The 21,197-nt window shown below is 42.1% G+C and overlaps 1 protein-coding gene across 3 annotated transcripts in view; it reads right to left on the bottom strand.

The window, feature by feature from the left end:
- WWOX (WW domain containing oxidoreductase) overlaps nucleotides 1-21,197 on the bottom strand; it is a 1,146,684-nt gene that overhangs the window by 771,004 nt on the left and 354,483 nt on the right. The window contains exon 9 of one of the 3 annotated variants that reach the window (XM_074404815.1): nucleotides 4,412-17,194. The exons of the other annotated variants lie outside the window; for them this stretch is intronic. Coding sequence (XP_074260916.1) covers nucleotides 17,060-17,194 — 135 coding nt within the window. The 3' untranslated portion in view covers nucleotides 4,412-17,059. Of the gene's footprint in view, nucleotides 1-4,411; nucleotides 17,195-21,197 lie in introns of those variants that run through there. 3 annotated transcript variants of the gene reach the window in all.

Genomic DNA, 21,197 nt, shown 5'->3' on the forward strand with positions numbered 1-21,197 from the left:
ATTAGCGACAACAGGATAAATCTATGGCCGGCTCACTAGACACTTCATTAAATCACTGTTCTCTTGCCTTGTAGCACGCTAATAGAATCACAGCCCTCGTTAGCTACTGAATAAAAGATCAATCACAGACTTTGAAAGCTCCTGCTACCAGCTTCCAGAGGAAACAAGGAAAAAAAAAAGAGTATGAGCAAGAGAGAGAGAGAGAGAGAGAGAGAGAGAGAGAGATATTTAGGATCATCGCTGAGATTCTGAATGGCCTCGCTGCAAGTTGCTTAAATTACCTTTTCCACAACTGACTCCAAGTGTAATACTCAGAGGAACTTGTTAAGCCTGCTTTCAAGAGCAGCACTCTAATATATGACTGCTAGACCCTGGTCAAAAGTTCATAATGTGCATATGTAAAAAGGTACTAAATTGCCTGAGGGCTAAAACCAGAGGAGTTTAATTGTAGCAAAATGCTGAAAATGGTCTGTTGAGGGTCCTTCTATGGGGATACTGCTGGCTCTGGCTGATTGAAGTATAGAACATAAAAGTCTTACAACAATATTTCCTTAAATGCTGGGGAAACTGCCAGCAGTTGGTATTGCATGAATGTTGTGGTTAAAGAAAAACATTTTCCTCCCCTAAAATAAATAGAGTATTAAAAACTGCTCCGGCCCATAATTTTAAAGCATGACGGGAAAAGGGAGGGCTCCAGGATCATAAATAAGGTATAATTCATAGGGCATGTCCGATCGACTCACAGTGTATTTTTACATGGGGCACATGGAAGGTATGCAGGCATGACCTGTAAGGGTTTGGGGGGCTGTGCATGGCTGTGATTTTGAAAAGAGCTTTGCACTGAAATAACAGCAGCTCCTGGCTGCCTTGCCTATCACCGGGTTAGACATTCTCACGTGGGGATCCCCGCAAAAGGGATCTGTTTGAACAGCCTTTATTTCTTTCATAAAACAAGATCGGGAGTCCCACCTATACCCAGTCTGCTTCTTTGGCTGGGTTTCTCATGCCCAGATTTCTTTACCATCTGTAAATACACTCTTTCTTTTTTTCTGTTTTTTTTTTTTTTTGTTGTTGTTGTTGTTCTCCCTATTTGTCCTGGTCTTATTGATGAGTTCCTCATTTGGATAACGGACAGTGCAAAAGCAGTGGACGGTGACTCGGAATGCTGGGAGGGCCTGTGTCAAATGCAGGACACCCAGAAGAAGCTGGGGTTTCACAGGTGGGCTCTCTGACTTACAGTAAGTCCATGACGAAGTCAAAGCCGGCAGTCACCGACAGTGAAACCCATATCCATGTCATTTTTATCAAGCTAAAAAAAGAATCAAACATGGAATTCTGCACTTTCATTGTGGCATCAAGCTTCCAAAGCAACACAGCAACAGCCATACACTTAAACCACCACCAACACTGTGTCACGTATCCACTCTTCAAGTTCGAAATTTGCACAGTAGCAGGGGTTCCATCTGTGGCAAGAAATTAGTGAATGAGATTAGTGACACCTCTGTCCCTACTGATATCTGGAGGGCCTATTTCTTCATCATTATTCTCCATAGAAAACACTTTCAAAGTCGCAGTGAGATGCAAGTGATGTGTCCTCACATAACAAAGCAAATTAAAGACTCAACGGAAATGCAGCATTAATTTAGCATTTATGGTCACGAGGATTGCATAAGGACCACACCGTCCTATGGATCCCATCCTTGCTATGCCACGTGGATCGAATGTTGTGTTTAAAAAGTGATCAAGACTACTCTTTAGTTCTTCAAAAGCCAGGGCACAGCGGGTCACTGGCCATGCCTGCCACAGGCCACAACAGTTCTCTCTCTTCCAAGCTGTGAGTCTGTGTCCAAGCCCATGTTCTACAAAACAAACAGGCAGCTGCGGAACAGCTAGTACAGTGTTCCCTGTCAGGGATGGAACAATCTGTGCACTGGAAACATGAGTATTCGGGGAGGAAAGGAGAGAAAAAGACATCGAGCAGACTGAAAGACGGGCTATTAAATTGAAAACAACTAAGGTAAGTATCAGCCAGGCGGGGCATCTATAATCCCAGCACTTTGCAAGTCCGAGGCGAGGTCAGGATTTAGACACCAGCCTGGCCACCATGGCGAAAACCCTTCTCTACTAAGAACACAACAAGTAGCTGGATGTAGTGGTGCATGCTTGTAATCCCAGCTACTTGGGAGGCTGAGGCACAAGAATCTCTCGAATCTGGGAGGCAAAGGTTGCGGTGAGCCTAGATCACACTACTGCCCTCCATCCTGGGCAACAGAGTGAGACTATGGGGTGGGCGGGATGCGGAGGGGAGGGTGGGGTGGGGAGGGGAGGGGAAAAGATGGGAGGAGAAGGGAGGAGAGGCGAAGGGAGGGAGCACAGTGGACTTCAGGTACAGTGGCTCATGCCTGTAATCCCAGCACTTTGGAAGGCCGAGGTGGGTGGATCGCTTGAGCCCAGTAATTCAAGACCAGCCTGGGCGACAGGGTGAAAACTCATCTCCATAAAAAACACAAAACATTAGCTGGGCGTGGCGGCATGTGCCTGTAGTTGTAATTACCCAGGAAGCTAAGTCGAGAGGATCACCTGATCCAGAGCGGTCAAGGATGCAGTGAGTCATGACCGGGCCACTGCACTCCAGGTGGGGTGACAGACTGAGACCGTGTCTCAAAAAAAAAAATTAAAATAACATCTAGTCTTGCAATCTTTCATTTGCAGCATCAAGCAGCCCTTCAGGCTGACTGTAAATGCAAACATGCCACTGGTATTATTTTTAAATACTTAACTGCATTTAAACCAGAAGATGATTTCCAAGAATATCCATCGGCAAACATCAGCAATCTTTAATAATGGCGCACGCAATTGCAGAAAGTAAATTTTGCCTCATGAAAAGCCAATGATGCCTGATCGCTTACAATTAAGCCGTATACCACAAATACTCATGTGCACAGAGTTGAAGAAAAACATGAAGCAAGAACATGTCAAATGGCAGATACCACATGACCTTGATAGTTGAGGACGGAAGAAAATGGACAGAAGGAAGAAGAAAAGCTACTTCTCCGGAAGAAAGATGAAATCACGCTCCAATTGAAGGCCACTTGGAAATATCCAGTTAGTTATGCAAGAAAGGCATTTATTTAAAATGCTGGCAATCCCGTGTCCCTTAAAACATTAATTTCCTGGAGCCTGGTGAAAAGGGCATTACACAACTCTTTCAATGTGAACTTACAACTGTCTCTTAACCTTTTGGGGTTCGGCTTCTTAATCTCTAAATTAATAGCTGTGGCCCAGATAATCTCTAAGGTTATAGGAAACTGTGGCCACCTGAGAAAGCTAAAGGAAGATTCATTTAATCTTCCCACGCAGGGCCCTTGTGAATCAGGTCTTCCCAAGTCATCTGCTGGCTTCCATTTAGATACTGTAATCTATTAGTTTACTAATATAATCCCTCTAGGTTGTAATTAATAGGACCAGCTAGCCTGGGACAACTTCAAGTAGTCGTGTAAGGGAAGTAAATTAAATGCTGAGGTGACACAGAGAATGAGTATTGTTGGAAATGCAAGACTTTTTCCCTCCTAAGGCAAATAAGGATATACTAATCATCCCACACACCCCGTCCCCTTTCCCAACGCCTACAAGCTAATTCCATCCCCAACACACATAGATAAAACATGGTGCCACGTGTCAGCAACCACTAGAACTTGTATGCATGTCTAGATGTACTTCTGTGTATGTATACACATATAGACACATATATTTTTAAATGTCAGATTGTCTTCCCTAATATTAATGCTAAAAAGTTAATTTATATTCCTTTTACTTCTGTGTGCTATAAAATTATAATTTAAAATGACCATTCATGCTATAAATCTGAGATAAGAAATAAATGAATGTTTAAGAGAAAAAATGGTATACCAATGGCCCAGCCTGCTGGCTCGTATCTATAATCCCCACACCTTGTGAGGTTGAGGCAGGAGAATGTCTTGAGCACAAGAGTTCGAGACCAGCCTGGGCAACATAAGGATACCTTCACTCTACAAAAAAATCAAAAACATTAGCCAAGCATGGAGGCACATGCCTGTAGTCCCAGCTACTTGGGAGGCTGAGGCGGGAGGATCGCTTGAGCCCAGGACGTGAAGGCTGCAGTGAGCTGTGATCATGCCACTGCACTCTGGCCTGGAAAACAGAGTGCGACCCTGTCTCAAAAAAAGCTATACCAATTAAACAATTAATTAACTGGCAGAGAATAGAAGAGGGCAGAATACATAATAAAACAGTCTGTAAGGCAAGTTCGGCAAAACCACGAATGCATCCTCATGTCTGAGAGATTTCTCATCGAGAAACAAGGGGATATAAACTCCAGCATGAGAAGTTAAGCAAGTTACTAAGCCCAGCGAAAACTGCTAAGTTCATGTGATTTTCTCTTTTTTTTTTTTTCTTTCAGAGGGAGTCTTGCTCTGTCGCTCAGGCTGGAGTGCAGTGGCGCAATCATGTCTCACTGCAACCTCTGCCTCCTGGGTTCAAACGATTCTCCTGCCTCAGCTTTCTGAGTAGCTGAGATTACAGGCGCCAGACACCACGCCTGGTCAATTTTTTTTTATTTTTAGTAGAGACGGGGTTTTAACATGTTGGCCAGGCTGGTCTCAAACTTCTGACCTCAGGTGATCCACTGGCCTCAGCCTCCCAAAGTGCTGGGATTACAGGCATGAACTACCAAACCCAGCCAGTTCATGTTATTTCCATGTGTGTCCTCTGTGGCACCCACAAATGTTGTAAATGTAGAGTCTTAAAAAAATGGCTACTAAGATTTCCCCAAAGAAAGCTTAGCATTTGGGGGAGCAAAAAATTGGTGAACAAAAAAATATTAAAGAGTTTTTCTATTTCCACCTACCAACGCTGTGAAATTCACCTTCATAGGCTCGGGATATACATGCAAGTCACGAAGCCTGGTGCAGCTCTCTATCCAAAGACCTGTACTTAATCATTACTTTGAAAGAACCAAGAAAACAAGTAGCAAATCTGAACGGAATGAAAAGGCTTTTTGCTGTTTTAAAGTTGTACACTGGCATATTTGCAGGAGATAGCTTTGCTATCTCTGGATAATCTTGTTCCAGAAGAACTGTTACCTGAGATCCGAGGAAGGTTCCTGAAAGGTCTGCTGATGAAGACAACAGAAACACAACCAAAAAGGGTGAAGACACAGACACCATCAGAGGGAATGTTACCATTCAGTCTGAATATTGCCAACTCCCTTAAATGCACAGCAGATTCAAATCGTAGGGTGGGCACAAACTGTGTGACATTTCAGCATTAAATAAACCATCCTGCCAGTAGCATTGTTTAAGGCAGTGTTAGCAAAAATGCTGCCAGCCCACAAGGGGATGTGGATGTTCCCTCTTCAAGCAATGCAAGTAAGTCTTTCTAAGGTCGATCATCAATGCCACGAGCTCTAATTTGATAGTTCCGTCATCAGATGCATTGCAAATTTCATTACATATTTTAAATCATGTTAACATGGTTTGTTAATGCTGGTATTCACGAAAAGGCCACAGCTCTTTAAATAATGAATGGGCATGATAATTTTTACACCTATTATGAAAGTGATACGTGCGGATATTCTACCTACTGTTCTTAGCATCCGTCTTACATCTTTAGTTACGTGTCATCAATGAAAACACGTATCAGGATGTTTCAGAGACGCTGCAAATTCACAGTTTTTTCTGTTATTTATAAAAATGAACTACGTACCCATCAGAAGAAAAAAATACTTCAAATTATGTTAAAATACTGTTTTATATTAGCTCTATCAGATATCCCTGGGACAGGAATTTAAAGCTACGACTTAAGAGGACAAACGAAAAAGAGATAAAATATTTTGTTAAGTGCTAAGTAAAACTTAAATGTCAAGTATTTTCTATTGCTTTTCTGTTTATGCACACACGCATATATGTACATCTCAACAAATTCATCCACAAATTTAGATATCCCATATGTATTCCTGGCCACTTAGCTCCCATATTCAGTTCACACATCAGAAGTTTGTTTCTGGAAGTCATTATACAAAAATATAGCAGCACACGCATGTTTATAGCAGAGCAATTTGCAACTACAAAAACATGGAACCAGCCCAGATGCCCATCAATCAATAAGAGGATAAAGAAACCGTGGTGTGTGTGTGCCTGTGTATACATACATATATATACACCATGTATATATATATTCTCCATGTATATATATATAAATACATATACATGGAATATATATATATATATATTCCATGGCGTATATATTCCACAATATGTGTATACATATATATACACATATATATATTTATACACACAGACATATATAAATATATATACATATATATTTATACACACACACATTATATATATATATAAGCTCTTTATATAAACTATGTATATATCAACATGGTGTGTGTGTATAAAACATGGTGTGTGTACATTTGCGTATATATAAAACATAACATATGCACATAAATGTATCTATATATAAAATGAACACAGTAACGGCATTCACAGCAACCTGAATAGAACTGGAGACCATCACTCTACGGGAAGTAACTCAGGAATGGAAAACCGAACATCGTATGTTCTCACCCGTAAGTGGGAGCTAAGCTCTGAGGATGCAGAGACATAAGAATGATACCACGGACTTCAGGGACTTGAGGAAAGGGTGTGAAGGGGGTGTGGGATAAAAGACTCCAAACTGAGTATAGCGTACAGTGCTTGGGTGATGGGTGCACCAAAATCTCAGCAATCGTCGCTAAAGAACTTACTCATGTGACCAAACATCGCCTGTTCCCTCGAAAACCTATTGAAATAAAAAAATTAAAATTTATTTTAAAAGTCTGTTTCTACTTCTACCTGTGAAACATTCAGCCTGTTTTTTCTCTTGCCTCCTAGCCCACAAAACCATTCACAGACACTCGTGACATTTCTCAACTGTCAATTCTTCCAGCGTCTGTTTTGGTGTCTATGTTAAAAATGTCTCCCTCTTCTTGACTCACTGTCTTGCTGCTATAAAAACAACAATTTGAAGCCCAGATACAACCTAGAGCCAACAGAGGCTGTGGGTGGCAGGGATATACAGCTCGGGCACTTTGGTCAACTGGAAGGGGCTTGAATCCCGCTCCAAAGCCTTGTCCACATGAAGGATTCCATCTAAACTCCTTCGGTAGTAACAGAGAATGCTGCTCTCAAAGAATCAGCATGAGAAACAGACAAGGTCCACGACATAGGTCTGTTCTATAGCAACTGCCGGTCTGAGAGTGTGCCTACTCCCTGAAGTGTACAGCAGATCAAAATAATGTTAAAACAAATACTAGTTAAAATAATGTGAACATAAATGTTACTTTTTAAAATCTCATCATCACTGTCACTTTTACCATCAACAACTTTAATGTAAGGTCCTTGGTGGCCTTTTTTTAACCTTCATTTCTTTGAGGGACGGATCACTACAAATTCACATTCATTACTTGAGCCTTTGCTATAATACTGAATTTGTCTTGATTTAAATTTTGAAATTTTATCTTTTTTACATTCATTTTGATTTTTTTTTTTTTTTTTTTTTTTTTTTTTTTTTTTGAGTTGGAGTCTCCCTCTGTCACCCAGACTGGAATGCAGTGGCGCTATCTCGGCTGACTGCAGCCGCTTCCTCCCAGGTTCAAGCAATTCTCCTGCCTCAGCACCCCTAGCAGCTGCGCCTACAAGTGTGCGCCATCATACTCAGCTAATTTTTGTGTTTTTAGTAGAGAAAAACACAAAAACATTTTGGCCAGGCTGGTCTCGAACTGCTGGCCTCAGGTGATCTGCCCACCACGGCCTCCCAAAGTGCTGGGATTACAGGCATAAGCGACCACACCCTGCCTTGATTTTTTTTTAAACATTGCATTAAAATATCATTTATCTTCATTACTGAGGTTTGTAACACCCCCTTAATTTTGTTCATTGTTTTAGTCCCATCCCGGCCACAGCTGCAAAGGGTGCCTACAATCCTCTCTTGTTTGTGTCTGTATGTTTGCCTTCGACATATCTTTCAAGTCTCAGTAAAGACGCTATCTATGTTCAGCAACTTTGTCTGACTACTCTTCTATCTACCGTCAAGACAGAAGAGCGATGCATCCCCAGCACGACGCATCTCACCTCCCTTTCACATTCCTTCTCCATCCATTTAACGCAGGCACCAGACAGCCAGGAGAACACCACCTGGCATGTTGGGCACTCAATGAACGTTTATCAGAGGTAGCAGATCAAACAGTATTGTGGCAGTGACTGTCAAAGGACAGACTGTGATCTAGTGGGGTGGTGAAACAAATAACGGGTGGTGAAACTCGGTCATCACTGGCACTTAAAAAGACACACACACACACACACACACACACACACACACACACACACACAACCAGCCAGGTACCATGGCTTACACCTGTAATCCCAGCACTACGGGAAGCTGAGGCAGGTAGACTACCGGAGGTTAGGAGTTTGAGACCAGCCTGGCCAACAGGGTGAAACCCCATCTCTACTAAAAATATAAAAATCAGCCAGGCATGGTTGTGGGTGTCTGTGGGTGCCGGTAATCCCAGCTACTCCGGAGGCAGAGACAGGAGAATCACTTGAACCTGAGAGGTGGAGGTTGCAGTGAGCTGAGATGGAGACATTGTACTCTAGGCCTGGGCAATAAGAGCAAAACTGTGTCTCAAAAAAAACCAAAGAACAAAAAAAAACAACCAACAGAACAAAGCAGCAGAAGACACTCCCCATAGGTAAAAATATCATTTTGTGAAACTTTTATTTCAGACAAAAATCACACACACGCATATAATACACACACACACACACACACACACACACACACACACACACACATATATATACCTAAGTATAAATGCACTGGGTTGCAACATAAAAACTATAGTAGTGGTCCAGAAAAGTGTGAAGGCTGTTTTAGAGCAACATACAACATCCTGATCTGTCCGTCAGAGTTTGCCCTGCCACAGCCTAGAGAAAGCAACGTTTCCAAAGTCATCCACAATAGTTGAGAGTTTGGGGAACAATTAGATTCATAGCATGCTCAAAGACCAACCCAGGAAAAATGAGAAACTCTAGAATACTGGAGGAGGCTTACTGGGGAATTTCTTGGGTATTAGAATATAAATAAATACTGACCTTTCACTAAACTAATGACATAAATTTATCATTGAAATCACACCATCACAAGAAATCACACCATCACAAAAATTCACACCATCACAAAAACTTAATGACACCAAAAACTAGATATGGTGAAATCCAGATTTGCCCAATCCAAAGGTTAGACATGGTGGAAATAATCGATGAAAAAGGAAACTCACAATGCAAAAAGCTATAAAATTTGGCATGTATAGAAAACAGATACATGAAATCATCACTATAAAATGTGTATATTTTATATTATATATATTATATATATAATGGTTTTGGCAAAAAGGATTTCAATAAAAGAAAAGCTTAACTATCTTTGTGCTGTTTAAAAACTGAATCAAACTATTTAATTGACTAAATGGAATTCACCCCGTATTATATACCTCCATGAAAAAAATTGATCAGTGTTGATACAGCACTGATTAAAATGTTTTATTCATAAACAGAGTTAAAAAAAATCTTCACGATGAAAATAGCAGGGCTGAAGTGTCTGGTTCTCTCTCTCCCTATTCTAGATAGATGTTCTAACTTACACATGCCTGTCTACACGGAATAACCTAAACAAACCCAGGTATCGAGTCCCTACTGTCTACAAGTGTCCATTTGCATTGCTATCACTAGCTCCTGTTGTCTTTATAAACCATATTCAATGAACTAAGTAAGAAATACATATATCTATTTTTGAGACGTAGTCTTGCTCATTCACCCAGGCTGGAGGTTTGTGGCACAATCTCGGCTCACCGCAACTGCTCCCTCTCAGGTTCAAGCGATTCTCCCGCCTCAGCCTCCGGAGCAGCTGGGATTACAGGCACCCGCCACCACACCCAGCTAATTCCTGTATTTTTAGTAGAGACAGTGTCTCACCATACTAGCCAGTCGGTTCTCAAACTCCTGACCTTAGGGTAACCCTCCCACCTCAGTCTCCCAAAGTGATGGGATTACAGGCATGAGCCACCATGCAGGGCTGATAAATAAATGTTTCACAAAGACACATTTAAGATATAAACAGCTCTAGCCGGGCCAAGATAGTGAAACCTCGTCTCAGCTGTAATCCCAGCTACTCCGGAGGTTGAGACAAGAGGATCACTTGGGCCTGGAAGGTCGAGGCTCATGAGGCGCCGTAATCTTGCCACTGTACTCCAGCCTGGGTGAAAGAGCAAGACTCTGTCTCCAAAAAAATAAAAAGATACAAACAGCTCACTAGACAATAATAGCATCCATAGGGGAAAGGGAACAGTAGAGAAACAGAAAAAGGCCAAAAGAAATAAATATGTATTTATTAGGGCCAGGCACGGTGGCTCATGCCTGTAATTGCAGCACTTTGGGAGGCCACCTTGGGCGGGCAACTTGAGGTCAGAGGTTCAAAACCAGCCTGGCCAACATGGTAAAACCCCATCTCCACTAAAACCACAAAAATTAGCTGGTCGTGGTAATGCACACCAGTAGTCCCAGCAACTCAGGAGGCTGAGGTAGGAGAATGTCTTGAACCTGGGGGGTGGACATAGAGGTGAATAGAAATCACGCCATTGCACTCCAGCCTAGGCCACAGTAAAACTCTGCCTCCAAAAATTTAAAAAAAAAAAAAAAAAAAGGAAAGGAAAGGAAGAGAAATGAAGGAAGGAAGGAAGGAAGGAAGGAAGGAAGGAAGGAAGGAAGGAAGGAAGATTTACTAGGTCCTTGAACTGTGATTATATGTATACACACACACACGAACACATATGTATCTAATTACACAATCTGCCATCTGGGCTGCTGGCAGATTGCATGACAGCAATCAATAACTAGTATGTGAATCATATGACAGTAAAACACCGAAAAAAAACTTTCTAAAACTCTGAAGACAGGATGATTTTCAAATATCCATTTGTTCAAAGAGTGTTGAACTCTCTTTCATTGAGCATGGACAATCCAGAAACATGTCCAAAGTACAGCTCAAGATAAAGTTACTTTTGGCATGGAATGAAGAGATTCTGTGGGATATGCCGGTACTTTAACATAAATCATTTTATTAATTCCAATTTGACCTGCTTCCAAACAAGGGATCTAAGATGACTTAAAGAACATGCAGAGAACAAGGTGAATATAAAATCTGAAGGAAGTTGATATGCTAACCACTGCATTCATATGGCCTGAAAAAGGCCACTGTCGAACTACGGGCTCCAAGAATAGTTATAATTTCATGATCAAATGAAAGGAATCATGGTGGTTCCTCAAGGATCCTCTTTGGAATGAAGAGTTAAAAGGTGTTTCTCACCTTCAGTGTCGTTAACTCCATATGTGTGGGGGTCAGATCATCAGTAATATCTTTCGCAATAGCTGTCTGTGTGTCCTCACAAATCAGTAAGGTGTCAGTAAAATTCCTATTAACTGGAAGCACACAAAGAAGACTGGCATTTCTTGAGTATCGACTACACATCAAAAGATTACACTGTGTTTTACACACTCCCCACCAATGACCCAAATATATGGGAATCACTTTCCCCGTTTTACAGTGAAAAAGCAAATTCAAAGCCCAAATAGGTCATGTGGCTGGCCAACAGCTCACTAAAAAGAAGGGCTGGGATTCACTCCGGGCTGATTTCTTCCACTTCAAAATCCCGAGCAGGGCCCTTCGGCCACCTCGCATTGCACTCTTCTCCAACCCAGCCGAGCTAAACAGCCTCTTCCCAGTTCCCTCCCACCTCGCCACGTTGTAGTGGGCTGTGGAAAATCAACGAGTGTGACACACGAAAGACACTTGGAACAGAGCCTGACCAAAGTGAGTCCTACAAAACCTGAGTTGTTTTTATTACTGACTGCCTTTATCTTCCAGCCTCGCAGACTGTATACTCATTCAGTGAAAATTCACAGCGACCCTCCTATGGTGTTATCGAAGACATTTCAAATCTTCCTATTACAGACTAACATGGCGACATAGCCACGGTCAGGAGGACTTGGTAAAGGTGAATTAAACTTCTAATTTAAAAAAAAAAAAAAAGTTGGCTTTGGATAAAATCAGCCTCTACTCTGGGTTCAAATAAGAACCCAACAGAGCCTCTAGCAGGCAATGAGAAGGTGACATTGGAAGATGCAATAAACAAGCTTAAGTACATGGGGAAAGCAAACTGAAGTCCAAGAAAGACTTTTCCAGGTTAGGGATAAAGGCATCCAATATATCCTTCTACTTTTCAGACATAAGAAATACACCAGCTCGTTCGTAGTGCTTCAAATAGAAAGAACAAAAAGCTGAATAAAACTTTATCGTTTTCATTATTGCGTATATTTTAGAATCTAATTCTTTCAAAATGTGTTATAATTTCTTTCTTTTAAACATCTTCTCAGTATCTTTTTTAGAGGAAATCTGCTCTGGATTAATGTTTTAGACTTCAGTCATGAGAATTTCACTACTTGGTCTTTGATGATTATAGAGCACTCACAGAGACAAATGATACACACAGCACACACAAAAGCCACCAAGAGATGTTAAATTCTAACACAAAAAAAAACACACTTACCATGTTCACCTGCCTAGAAATATTAAAATATCAAAAAAAGTTTAAGTTCCCCAATTTTACAGGTTTGCTTTTCGCTTTTAAAGAGTGAGAATACTAAGAAAACATTATGCAGGTCTCGGTAGTTGATATACAGTATTTTTTTTGGATCTAGCAAATATACTTTTTATAGCTTTTCTCTGAAAGAAGGAACTTTCTAGCTCAGGTTACTTGGACACTGTGACTGTTTATTCTTCCCTTTTTTGAGCAGTCAGAAGAGATTTCTCCCTCAGTACTTCAAATAAATAAGGTATCCAGCTGAACAAACACCATACATTCTCGTGGATTACTTTGGCTTCTTAAAGAATATTTCACTTTCTTTTTTCAAAATGTAAATGATTAGAGAGGCCCCAGCATATGAAACTCAAGGATGCAATGTGTAAAGAGGGTCAAATTCCATACAAGGTGGCATGTGAAGAAACAGAAAGTCCAGCTCAGTAAAAGAGCTTGATATTTCATGGGGCAAATTTGATATTTTATTGCTAAATTAGATATTTTATTATACATTTTAACATGGTTGGCTTCATAACACGAAAACCAAACTTTAGCGTTCGAAATCAGTCTCCACCATATTTTCTAAAAGCACCAAAGTAAAAGGGGGTTATTTTTCTTTTTTAACTTCCTGCTTAAAAAAAAAAAAAAATCTTAACAAAAACAACATATCCTATGATTACATCTAGTCTAGATATTCTACACAGGCTTTGAAATGACTGACCAGCCTTATCTAGCTTTTATGGCTTAAAAAAAAAGTTCAGGATTTCAGGCTACTTTTTGAAATGGAAATCCAAATTCTGCAGTACCCGTTTCTTTAGAAAGATGATTTGGGCCATGGACTAACACGGGCCCCTTCTACTAAAGCAGCAGGAAAACAAATACTTGACTTTAGGAAACATCCACACGTTTGTTTATTCTTTTCATAAGCTTTCTTATTAAAGGACTAAATCTTATCTCCCATCGTGAAGCAGAAATGCATAAATATATATGTGTATTTTAAATGGGTGCATTTGGTGTCTCTCTCAGCCTAGAAAGAGAGAAGATAAGAAGGATGACAGAAGGAAGCAACCAGGAGAAGCACAAAGAAAAGACAAAATTACCCCGAATAAATGCTCTGGCTTCAGGCAGGCCAAGACAAGTCATCGAGTCCTGTGAGTAAATCTACCAGCACATAGCAGGGTCCCCAAAAGGCAAGAAAATCCCAAACAGAACTCAAGTTGTGGAATGTGGTTGCTGGCCCTGATGACCCCTGCCTCTCTGTATTCATACCACCGTGAAATCCCTTCCCCTCAAACACGGATCAGACTCAGCGATTTCCTTCTAACAGAAAGAATATGGCAAAAGCCATGAGATGTCACTTCTGTGATTACGTAACAAAGAACTGTGACTTACTTTTTGCCAGTGGATTCTATTTCTTTCTCGGCTTCCATGCTTTGATAAAGCCAGCAATCATGATGGAGATCCCTAAGTAGCAAAAAACCAGACACCATGAAGCAAAGGAAGGAATCCACTGGGCCGTGAGGATTCAGTCCTGCCAACAACCACCTGGGCTTGGAAGTGGCTCTTTGCCCTTGAGCCTTGAGCTTTTTATCTGGTACAATGCCTAGGTGACATAGCTCAATTTCTACCCTGCCCTAACTCTGCTTATCTTTATGAAACAGGACACCTGTGAGAAAAAGTTCCCTCTGTAATCAGAGCAGCTGAGATTGCTTAGAACCAAGAGAGATGACCAAAGGACTTCAAAAGGACTCAGGCTTCATTATACTCTCATTTCCATGCTAAATGGCACTCCTACCAGTGCCATCAGAGTTGACAGTCACCATGACAATGATAAGAAGCCATAAAAGGATGAAAAGGAAGGCAGGACTCTGGTACCAGGAGGTTCACCGTCCGTTTCTAGAAGAGACAAGATGATTCCTCCCCTTGGATTTAACATCCAGATGCTTCATTTAAAAAAAAAAAAAAAAAACAGCCGGGTGCCTCACATCTGTAATCCCAGCACTTTGGGAGGCCAAGACAGGTGGCTCACCTGAGGTCTGGCATTCCAAACCCCATCTCTACTAAAAATACAAAATTAGCCCAACATGGTGGCGCCTGCCTGTAATCCCAGCTACTCAGGAGGCTGAGGCAGAAGAATCGCTTTAAACCCAGCAGACGGAGTTTGCATTGAGTTGAGATTGACCCATTGCACTCCAGCCCAGGCAACAAGAGCGAAACTCCATCTCAAAACAACAACAACAGCAGCAACAACACAACAACAAGAACCAACCTCTGTATTTTAACCTCCACACCCGTCACTAGTGGAGAAGCTGATTTACGAGTCATTCCGCTTGCTTCTCAACTCCACGGCCCATGAATAAACCCTGTACTGCCTGACACCCACTTCCAGTTTTGTGTTGGCTTCACGGCACCCAACAGGGAAAGATCCCATCTTTTGGGGCACCAGCTTTGTTGGTAAGAAGATGACTTCAGCCCCGTGGACACCTTGACTGCAGCATGTGACACCCTAAAGCAGATGGTCCAGCTAAGCCATGCCTGGCTCCTAATCTACAGAGACTGGAAAATAATATGCATTATATTAACCTGCTAAATATCAGGGTAACGTGTTACACGGTGATAGATAACTAATACATAGTTTTATTAATTTCTGCCTTTCTGTTTCGCTCATCCTGAGGACTTTCACCCCCTCATTATGAATTATCGTGGTCCTTTGGTCAGCTTCAGAAGAATGAGCTATATATCAATGCATGGTTTAGAGGCAAGTAATGGGCAGGGCCATCGTCCCAGAACATCTGTGATTAACAGATTTTAGGCCAGAAGCAGTGGCTCATGGCTGCAGTCCCAGCATATTGAGAGGCCGAGGCAGGTGCATCACTTGAGGTCACGAGTTCAAGACCAGCCTGGCCAGCATGGTGAAACCCTGTCTCCACTAAAAATGCAAGTTAGCCAGGCGTAGTGGTGTGTGCCTGTAATCCCAGCCATTTGGCAAGGAGGCTGAGGCACGAGGATCACTTACACACAGAAGGTGGACATTGAAGAAAGTAGAGACTGCACCACCGCAATCCAGCCTGGGTGACAGAAGGAGACTCAGATTCAAATAACAATAAATATAAGTAATAGTTTCTGCTGCTTTCCCTGGCCGCTAGTAGCTTAGAACACAGCTTCCCTTCCTCCATAACGCCTCCATCCACTCTCCAGTAGCAGCTCTATAGGTTTGTGAAATGCATTCCTGCCTGGTTTCTTCTTTCTTTCTTAAGTAAATGTCCATTTCTGCATTTCCTTCCACCTCCCATTAATTTTTAACTTGTAATCGTTACTTTTCGGAACAGTGGAGTGTCAGGGGAGGCATGCATGCAAGCAGATACCTACATACATGCAGGTGAATCATTACAGATACACTTTCACCACTGACAAATAGGGATTCAATTCCATCCACACCGCTAACTAGCTCAGTGATCTAAGACAGTTCACTCAGCACCTCTAAACTTCAGTTTCCTTGTCTGTAAAAGGAGGACAATTTTCTCGAACTTCTACATGATGAAGAATTTCTACATGATGATGAAATAAATTGATTTATACAGATTTACTAATTTACAGCAAATGCTTAAGAAAAAAGTTCTTATTACAGTATTAAAATATTGCCATTTTTATTGGCATCTGAGTAAATGTACAGAGTTATAGATCTAGTTTCCTCTGTCATTCTTGAAAATCCAACTGCCCAGGGTCTCTTCCAAGGCTACACAGCAAACTTAAACTAAAGCCAGGATTTTTGTAAGATCAAATACTCTGGCTGTTTGGTTCAGAAAACAGAAACTAACTCAAACATTTCTAAAAACCTTACCTTTGCAAGGAACTGGACTGGACGTGACTGGACATTGTACAGAGAAGTGTAAATAAGACATCCTGCCATCATGACCTCTCCTAATACACCTAAAGTAAGTATACACTTGGCAGTGGCTCACACCCGTCATCCCAGCACTTTGGGAGGCCAACGTCGGTGGACCAATTGAGGTCGGAAGTTCAAGTCAGTCTGGTCAACATGGCAAAACTCTGTCTCTACTAAGAATACAAACATTAGCCAGGTATAGTGGCACATGCCTGCAAGCCCACCTACACGGGAGGCTGAGGCAGGAGAATGACGTCACAGTGAGCCGCAACCATGCCACTGCACTCTAGCCTGGGTGACGAAGCGAGACTCTATCTCAAAAATAAATAACGTTGGCCTGGCGCTGTGGCTCACACCTATAATCCCAACACTCTGGAAGGCGGAAGCCGGCAGAGCACCTGAGGTCAGGAGTTCGAGACCAGCCTGGCCAACATGGAGAAATCCCATTACTACTAAAAACACAGAATTAGCCAGCATAGTGGCACACACCTGTAATCCCAGTTACTAAGGAGGTTGAGGCAGAAGCATCGCTTGAACCCGGGAGGCTGAGGTTGTGGTGAGCCGAGACTGCGCCATCGCACTCCAACCTGGGGGACAACAGCGAAACTCAGTCTCAAAAAAATTAAAAGTATACACTTGGTACCGTGGGCAATGTTCACCAAACAGTAGGAAAAACATATCATAAGAAGTGACTTTTATAAGGCAAAAATGAATAATTATAATATTAACTATAATATCAATAGCAGTAATAAAATCATCACAGTAATAGTAATACTAGCTGGCATTTACTGAGTTCCTGTGATGTGACAGAAATGCTTCCGAGTCCCTTCCAGGCCTTCCTGTCTTCAGTACTTGCAATAACTGCCCGAGGCAGGCAGCATCTGGTGTCACAGCAAAGGCGGGCAAGGACCCAAGACGTCAGGATGTTGACCAAGGCCACGGAGAAGGCAGGCAGCAGAATTCAGCATCTGAACCAAAACCCTCCTCAGCCAGAAGCCCATACTCTTTCCACACTTCCTAAGACAAAATACTCTCCGGAACATGGTCTCAAGTATGACAGATCTGTTTCATGACCATTGTACATTAAACTTATAGTCTACTAACTAGTTTTATAGATGATCCCTCCTGATACCTTTTCAGCACACTAAAGGAAGAAAAAGAGATCACTGCTGTGAGCATTTCTATTTTGCACTCAGCCTTTCCAGAGCTAAAAGAGGCAAAATAAGCCCAGTTATCAGTTCACACACAAACAGTTACGCATTTGACTATTTTGGCCAAGTTACACAGCCCATTTTCCAAAGCAGACCAAGGGCTAGTCTCATCAGAAACATAAGTAAAGCTGTTGCTTTTCTTACCCCGCTCCAACCCCCGACAGAGTCTTGCTCCTTCACCCAGGCTGGAGTGCAGTGGCACAATCTCTGCTCGCTGCAACCTTCATCTCCCAGGTTCAAGCAATTCTCCTGCCTTAGCCTCTCGAGTAGCTGAGACTACAGGCGCGATTCACCATGCCCAGCTAATTTTTTTATATTTTTAGTAGAGACGGGGTTTGCCCGTGTTGGCTAGGCTGGTTTCAAACTCCTGGCCTCAAGTAATCTGGCCCACCTCAGCCTATGAAGCATTTGGTTTATTTGCTTTGCTCACTAGCCAAAGTTGATATTATTTCTTTCTCTGAAGATAAATCAGTGAAAACAATTACTCAAATTAAAGCTCCTTCCTGGCCCGAAGTCTGAGTGGTTTCTCCCTTCAAGTCCATGCCTATCATCTGTATCCCCAACATATGGCCCCCATGAGGACAGGGACCATGTTTAGCATTCTGTCCCTAGCAGAGCACCTGGCACAAGTTAGATGCTCAATAATAGTCATTGAATGAATGAACGAACACATGCACATCAAAATGATCTTACGCCAAGCTTTCTGTGGCCCACACATGAATTGATTCAGGAGAGAGCCCTTCTTCTAGAACATTTGCCCCCTTTACTCACAAATGCCCCAAATCCCTTCTGGAAGTAGATGGGGTGTCATATTTACAAAAGGGCACAGCCTGAAAGAATGGCTTTTGAGAAAGAAGAATCTCTGCACTAGGTCAGCTTATACCCTGATGTGAACCTTTATCATTTCATTTCCCTTCACCCCACTATGTGGTATGTCCAGAAAGGTCTGCAGTTCACAGATGGGCTCATCGGGCTCACTACGTGATTAACTGAGATGCAGCTAGTCTTACTGCAGGTTTGGAACCTGGGATCTGAAACACATATACACAAGAATTATGGCGCTTACACGGTGCCCGTAGGGTTTTCTAGCCAGTCATTCCCAAGTACAACCCAGTCACTTCCAACAAAGGGAAAAGGAGTAACGGCACAGCGCTTAAATGAAGCCAAATATATTCCAGTGAGACGACTGCTCCTCCTCCCCTGCATCCTTCCGACAATTTTCCACATTAAAATATCCATTCTCTTGGAAAATGATGGTGGTAGGTTCAGTTATCATCCAAAATTGATGAAACACAAGGTCTGTGGGCCCCTGTTAGTCTCCGTTTTTTCTTTACTTTCAAATGAAACTGTTCTATTAACCCACAGGATGACTACTCTTAGTGAACTGATTCATTTTACAGATAAGAAAACTGAGAACCGGAGAGGATAAGTAATTTGCTCAGAGACCCTCAAGTGTTTAACGAGAGCACGCCCTACAATGACGTTACATGAGTTAAGTAATGGTATGAGATCAGTTAGGATATAAAGAAGTAAATCCACAACGACGGAGCATGGCATGGAGCTGGAAACATGTTCTTAGCTGATTTGCGAAGTATTACTTTATCACAGTGTCACAAGAAGACAGAGAGGGGTTCGTTTCCCAACGATTCTGAGCACCAGGTTTGAGCCCTCTTTGTTTTTGCTAGGAAAACATTACCTTACACCTCACAGGGAAAAATCAACATGTCCAGTGAGTTATACAAAAATCAATGTTCATAGAAGAAACATTCCAGAAATGTCGTCATGGGGCACTACAAACTCCTGGCATCGGTTTAATCAGGCTGGCCTCCAATATCTAAACTGTGCTGCAGCCAAAAATCACTGGAAAGCAGCGTGAAATTGGAGAAAAGGAAACTGAAAGAGGGGAGGATCAAAGAAGGCACCGCAAACTTAAAAGAAAAAAGAAAGGCAAAGTAATATAAGAGCCAGAAAGAGTTATAAAGAAGCAGTGCATTACCGAAATGCCAGCGGGTACACAGAAGAAAAAGAAAGGAGGAAGATAAAACTAGGGGAATTGCAAATCTTGGTTAAACGTTCATTAAATAATTTGTCACACATATTAAGGCCAGATCGTCACTTTTTCCCCCTCTCGGGTGCTCATTCAGGAACAAAGGCCGAGGTCGACATAAAGCACTATAAAGCAAGGCAGAAAAAATACAGTGATGAGGTGCTCCAGCCTCACCAGTGCAGACACAGTTTCCTTCTCTTTAACAAGAGAGGGGCCGATCTTTCCTCCAGGCTAAGGTGTGCTGTTGGTGCCGCTCAAACAGGCAACCAGCGGGGCTTAGAATCCGCTCTGCGGAACCCTAATGAATTCTGATGACCTTTCTGTAATCCGCCTCAGTGGTTCCTGAGGCTTTTTTTGTTTCTTTGTTCTTTTGGTGTTATTGTTGTTTTTTGAGATGGAGTCTCACTTGGTCACCCAGGATGGATCCCACTGGTGTGATATCAGTTCACTGCAACCTCCGCCTCCCAGGTTCAAGTGATTTTCCTGGCTCACCCTCCCAAGCAGCTTGAGCTACAGACACGAGCCACCATGCCTGGCTAATTTTTTAATTTTTTTTTTTTTTTTTTATTTTTTTAGCAGAGACAGGGTTTCACAATGTTGGCCAGGCTGGTCCCGAACTCCCGGCTTCATGTGATCCACCCACCTTGGCCTCCCAAAGTGTTGGGATTACAGGTGTGAGCCACTGTGCCCAGCCCACATGAGCTTTCTATGTTCAATGTTAACAGGGAGAACTAGACCATCTGTGACAGACACAGTGACATCATTAGAAGAATAGTTATCTATAAACAATGGGAAGACAAGCAACCAATTTCTTGTGAATTAAGCCAGGTACAGAAAGAAAAATACTCCATGATCTCATTATCTGAGTGACACCTGAAGGAGCTGAACTCACAGAAGCGGGAGTAGATGGCGGTTCCCAGTAGGAGATGGTCTGGGGGAAGTGGGAGGGAGAATGAGACATCGCGGTCAAAGGATTCAGAATTTCGGTTAGACACAATGAATAGGTTCTAGAGATCTATGGTACAGCATGGTGAACATAGTTAACAATAATAATAATCATGTATTATGGACTTGAAAACTGCTGAGACTAGACTTTCAATGTTCTTGCCACACACAAAAAATGACAGCTATGTCGAGTGATGGATATGTTAATTAGCTTGACTGTGGGAGTCATTTCACAATGCACGTGTATATCAAACATCACATTTCACACCATGAATATATGCCCTTTTTTTTTTTCCTGCAGAGACAGGGCCTTGCTCTGTCACCCAGGCTGGAGTGCAGGGGCACCATCATAGCTCACTGCAGCCTTGAACTCCCAGGCTCAAGTCA

The sequence above is a fragment of the Saimiri boliviensis genome, chromosome 1, assembly GCF_048565385.1.
Source record: "Saimiri boliviensis isolate mSaiBol1 chromosome 1, mSaiBol1.pri, whole genome shotgun sequence".
NCBI lineage: Eukaryota > Metazoa > Chordata > Mammalia > Primates > Cebidae > Saimiri > Saimiri boliviensis.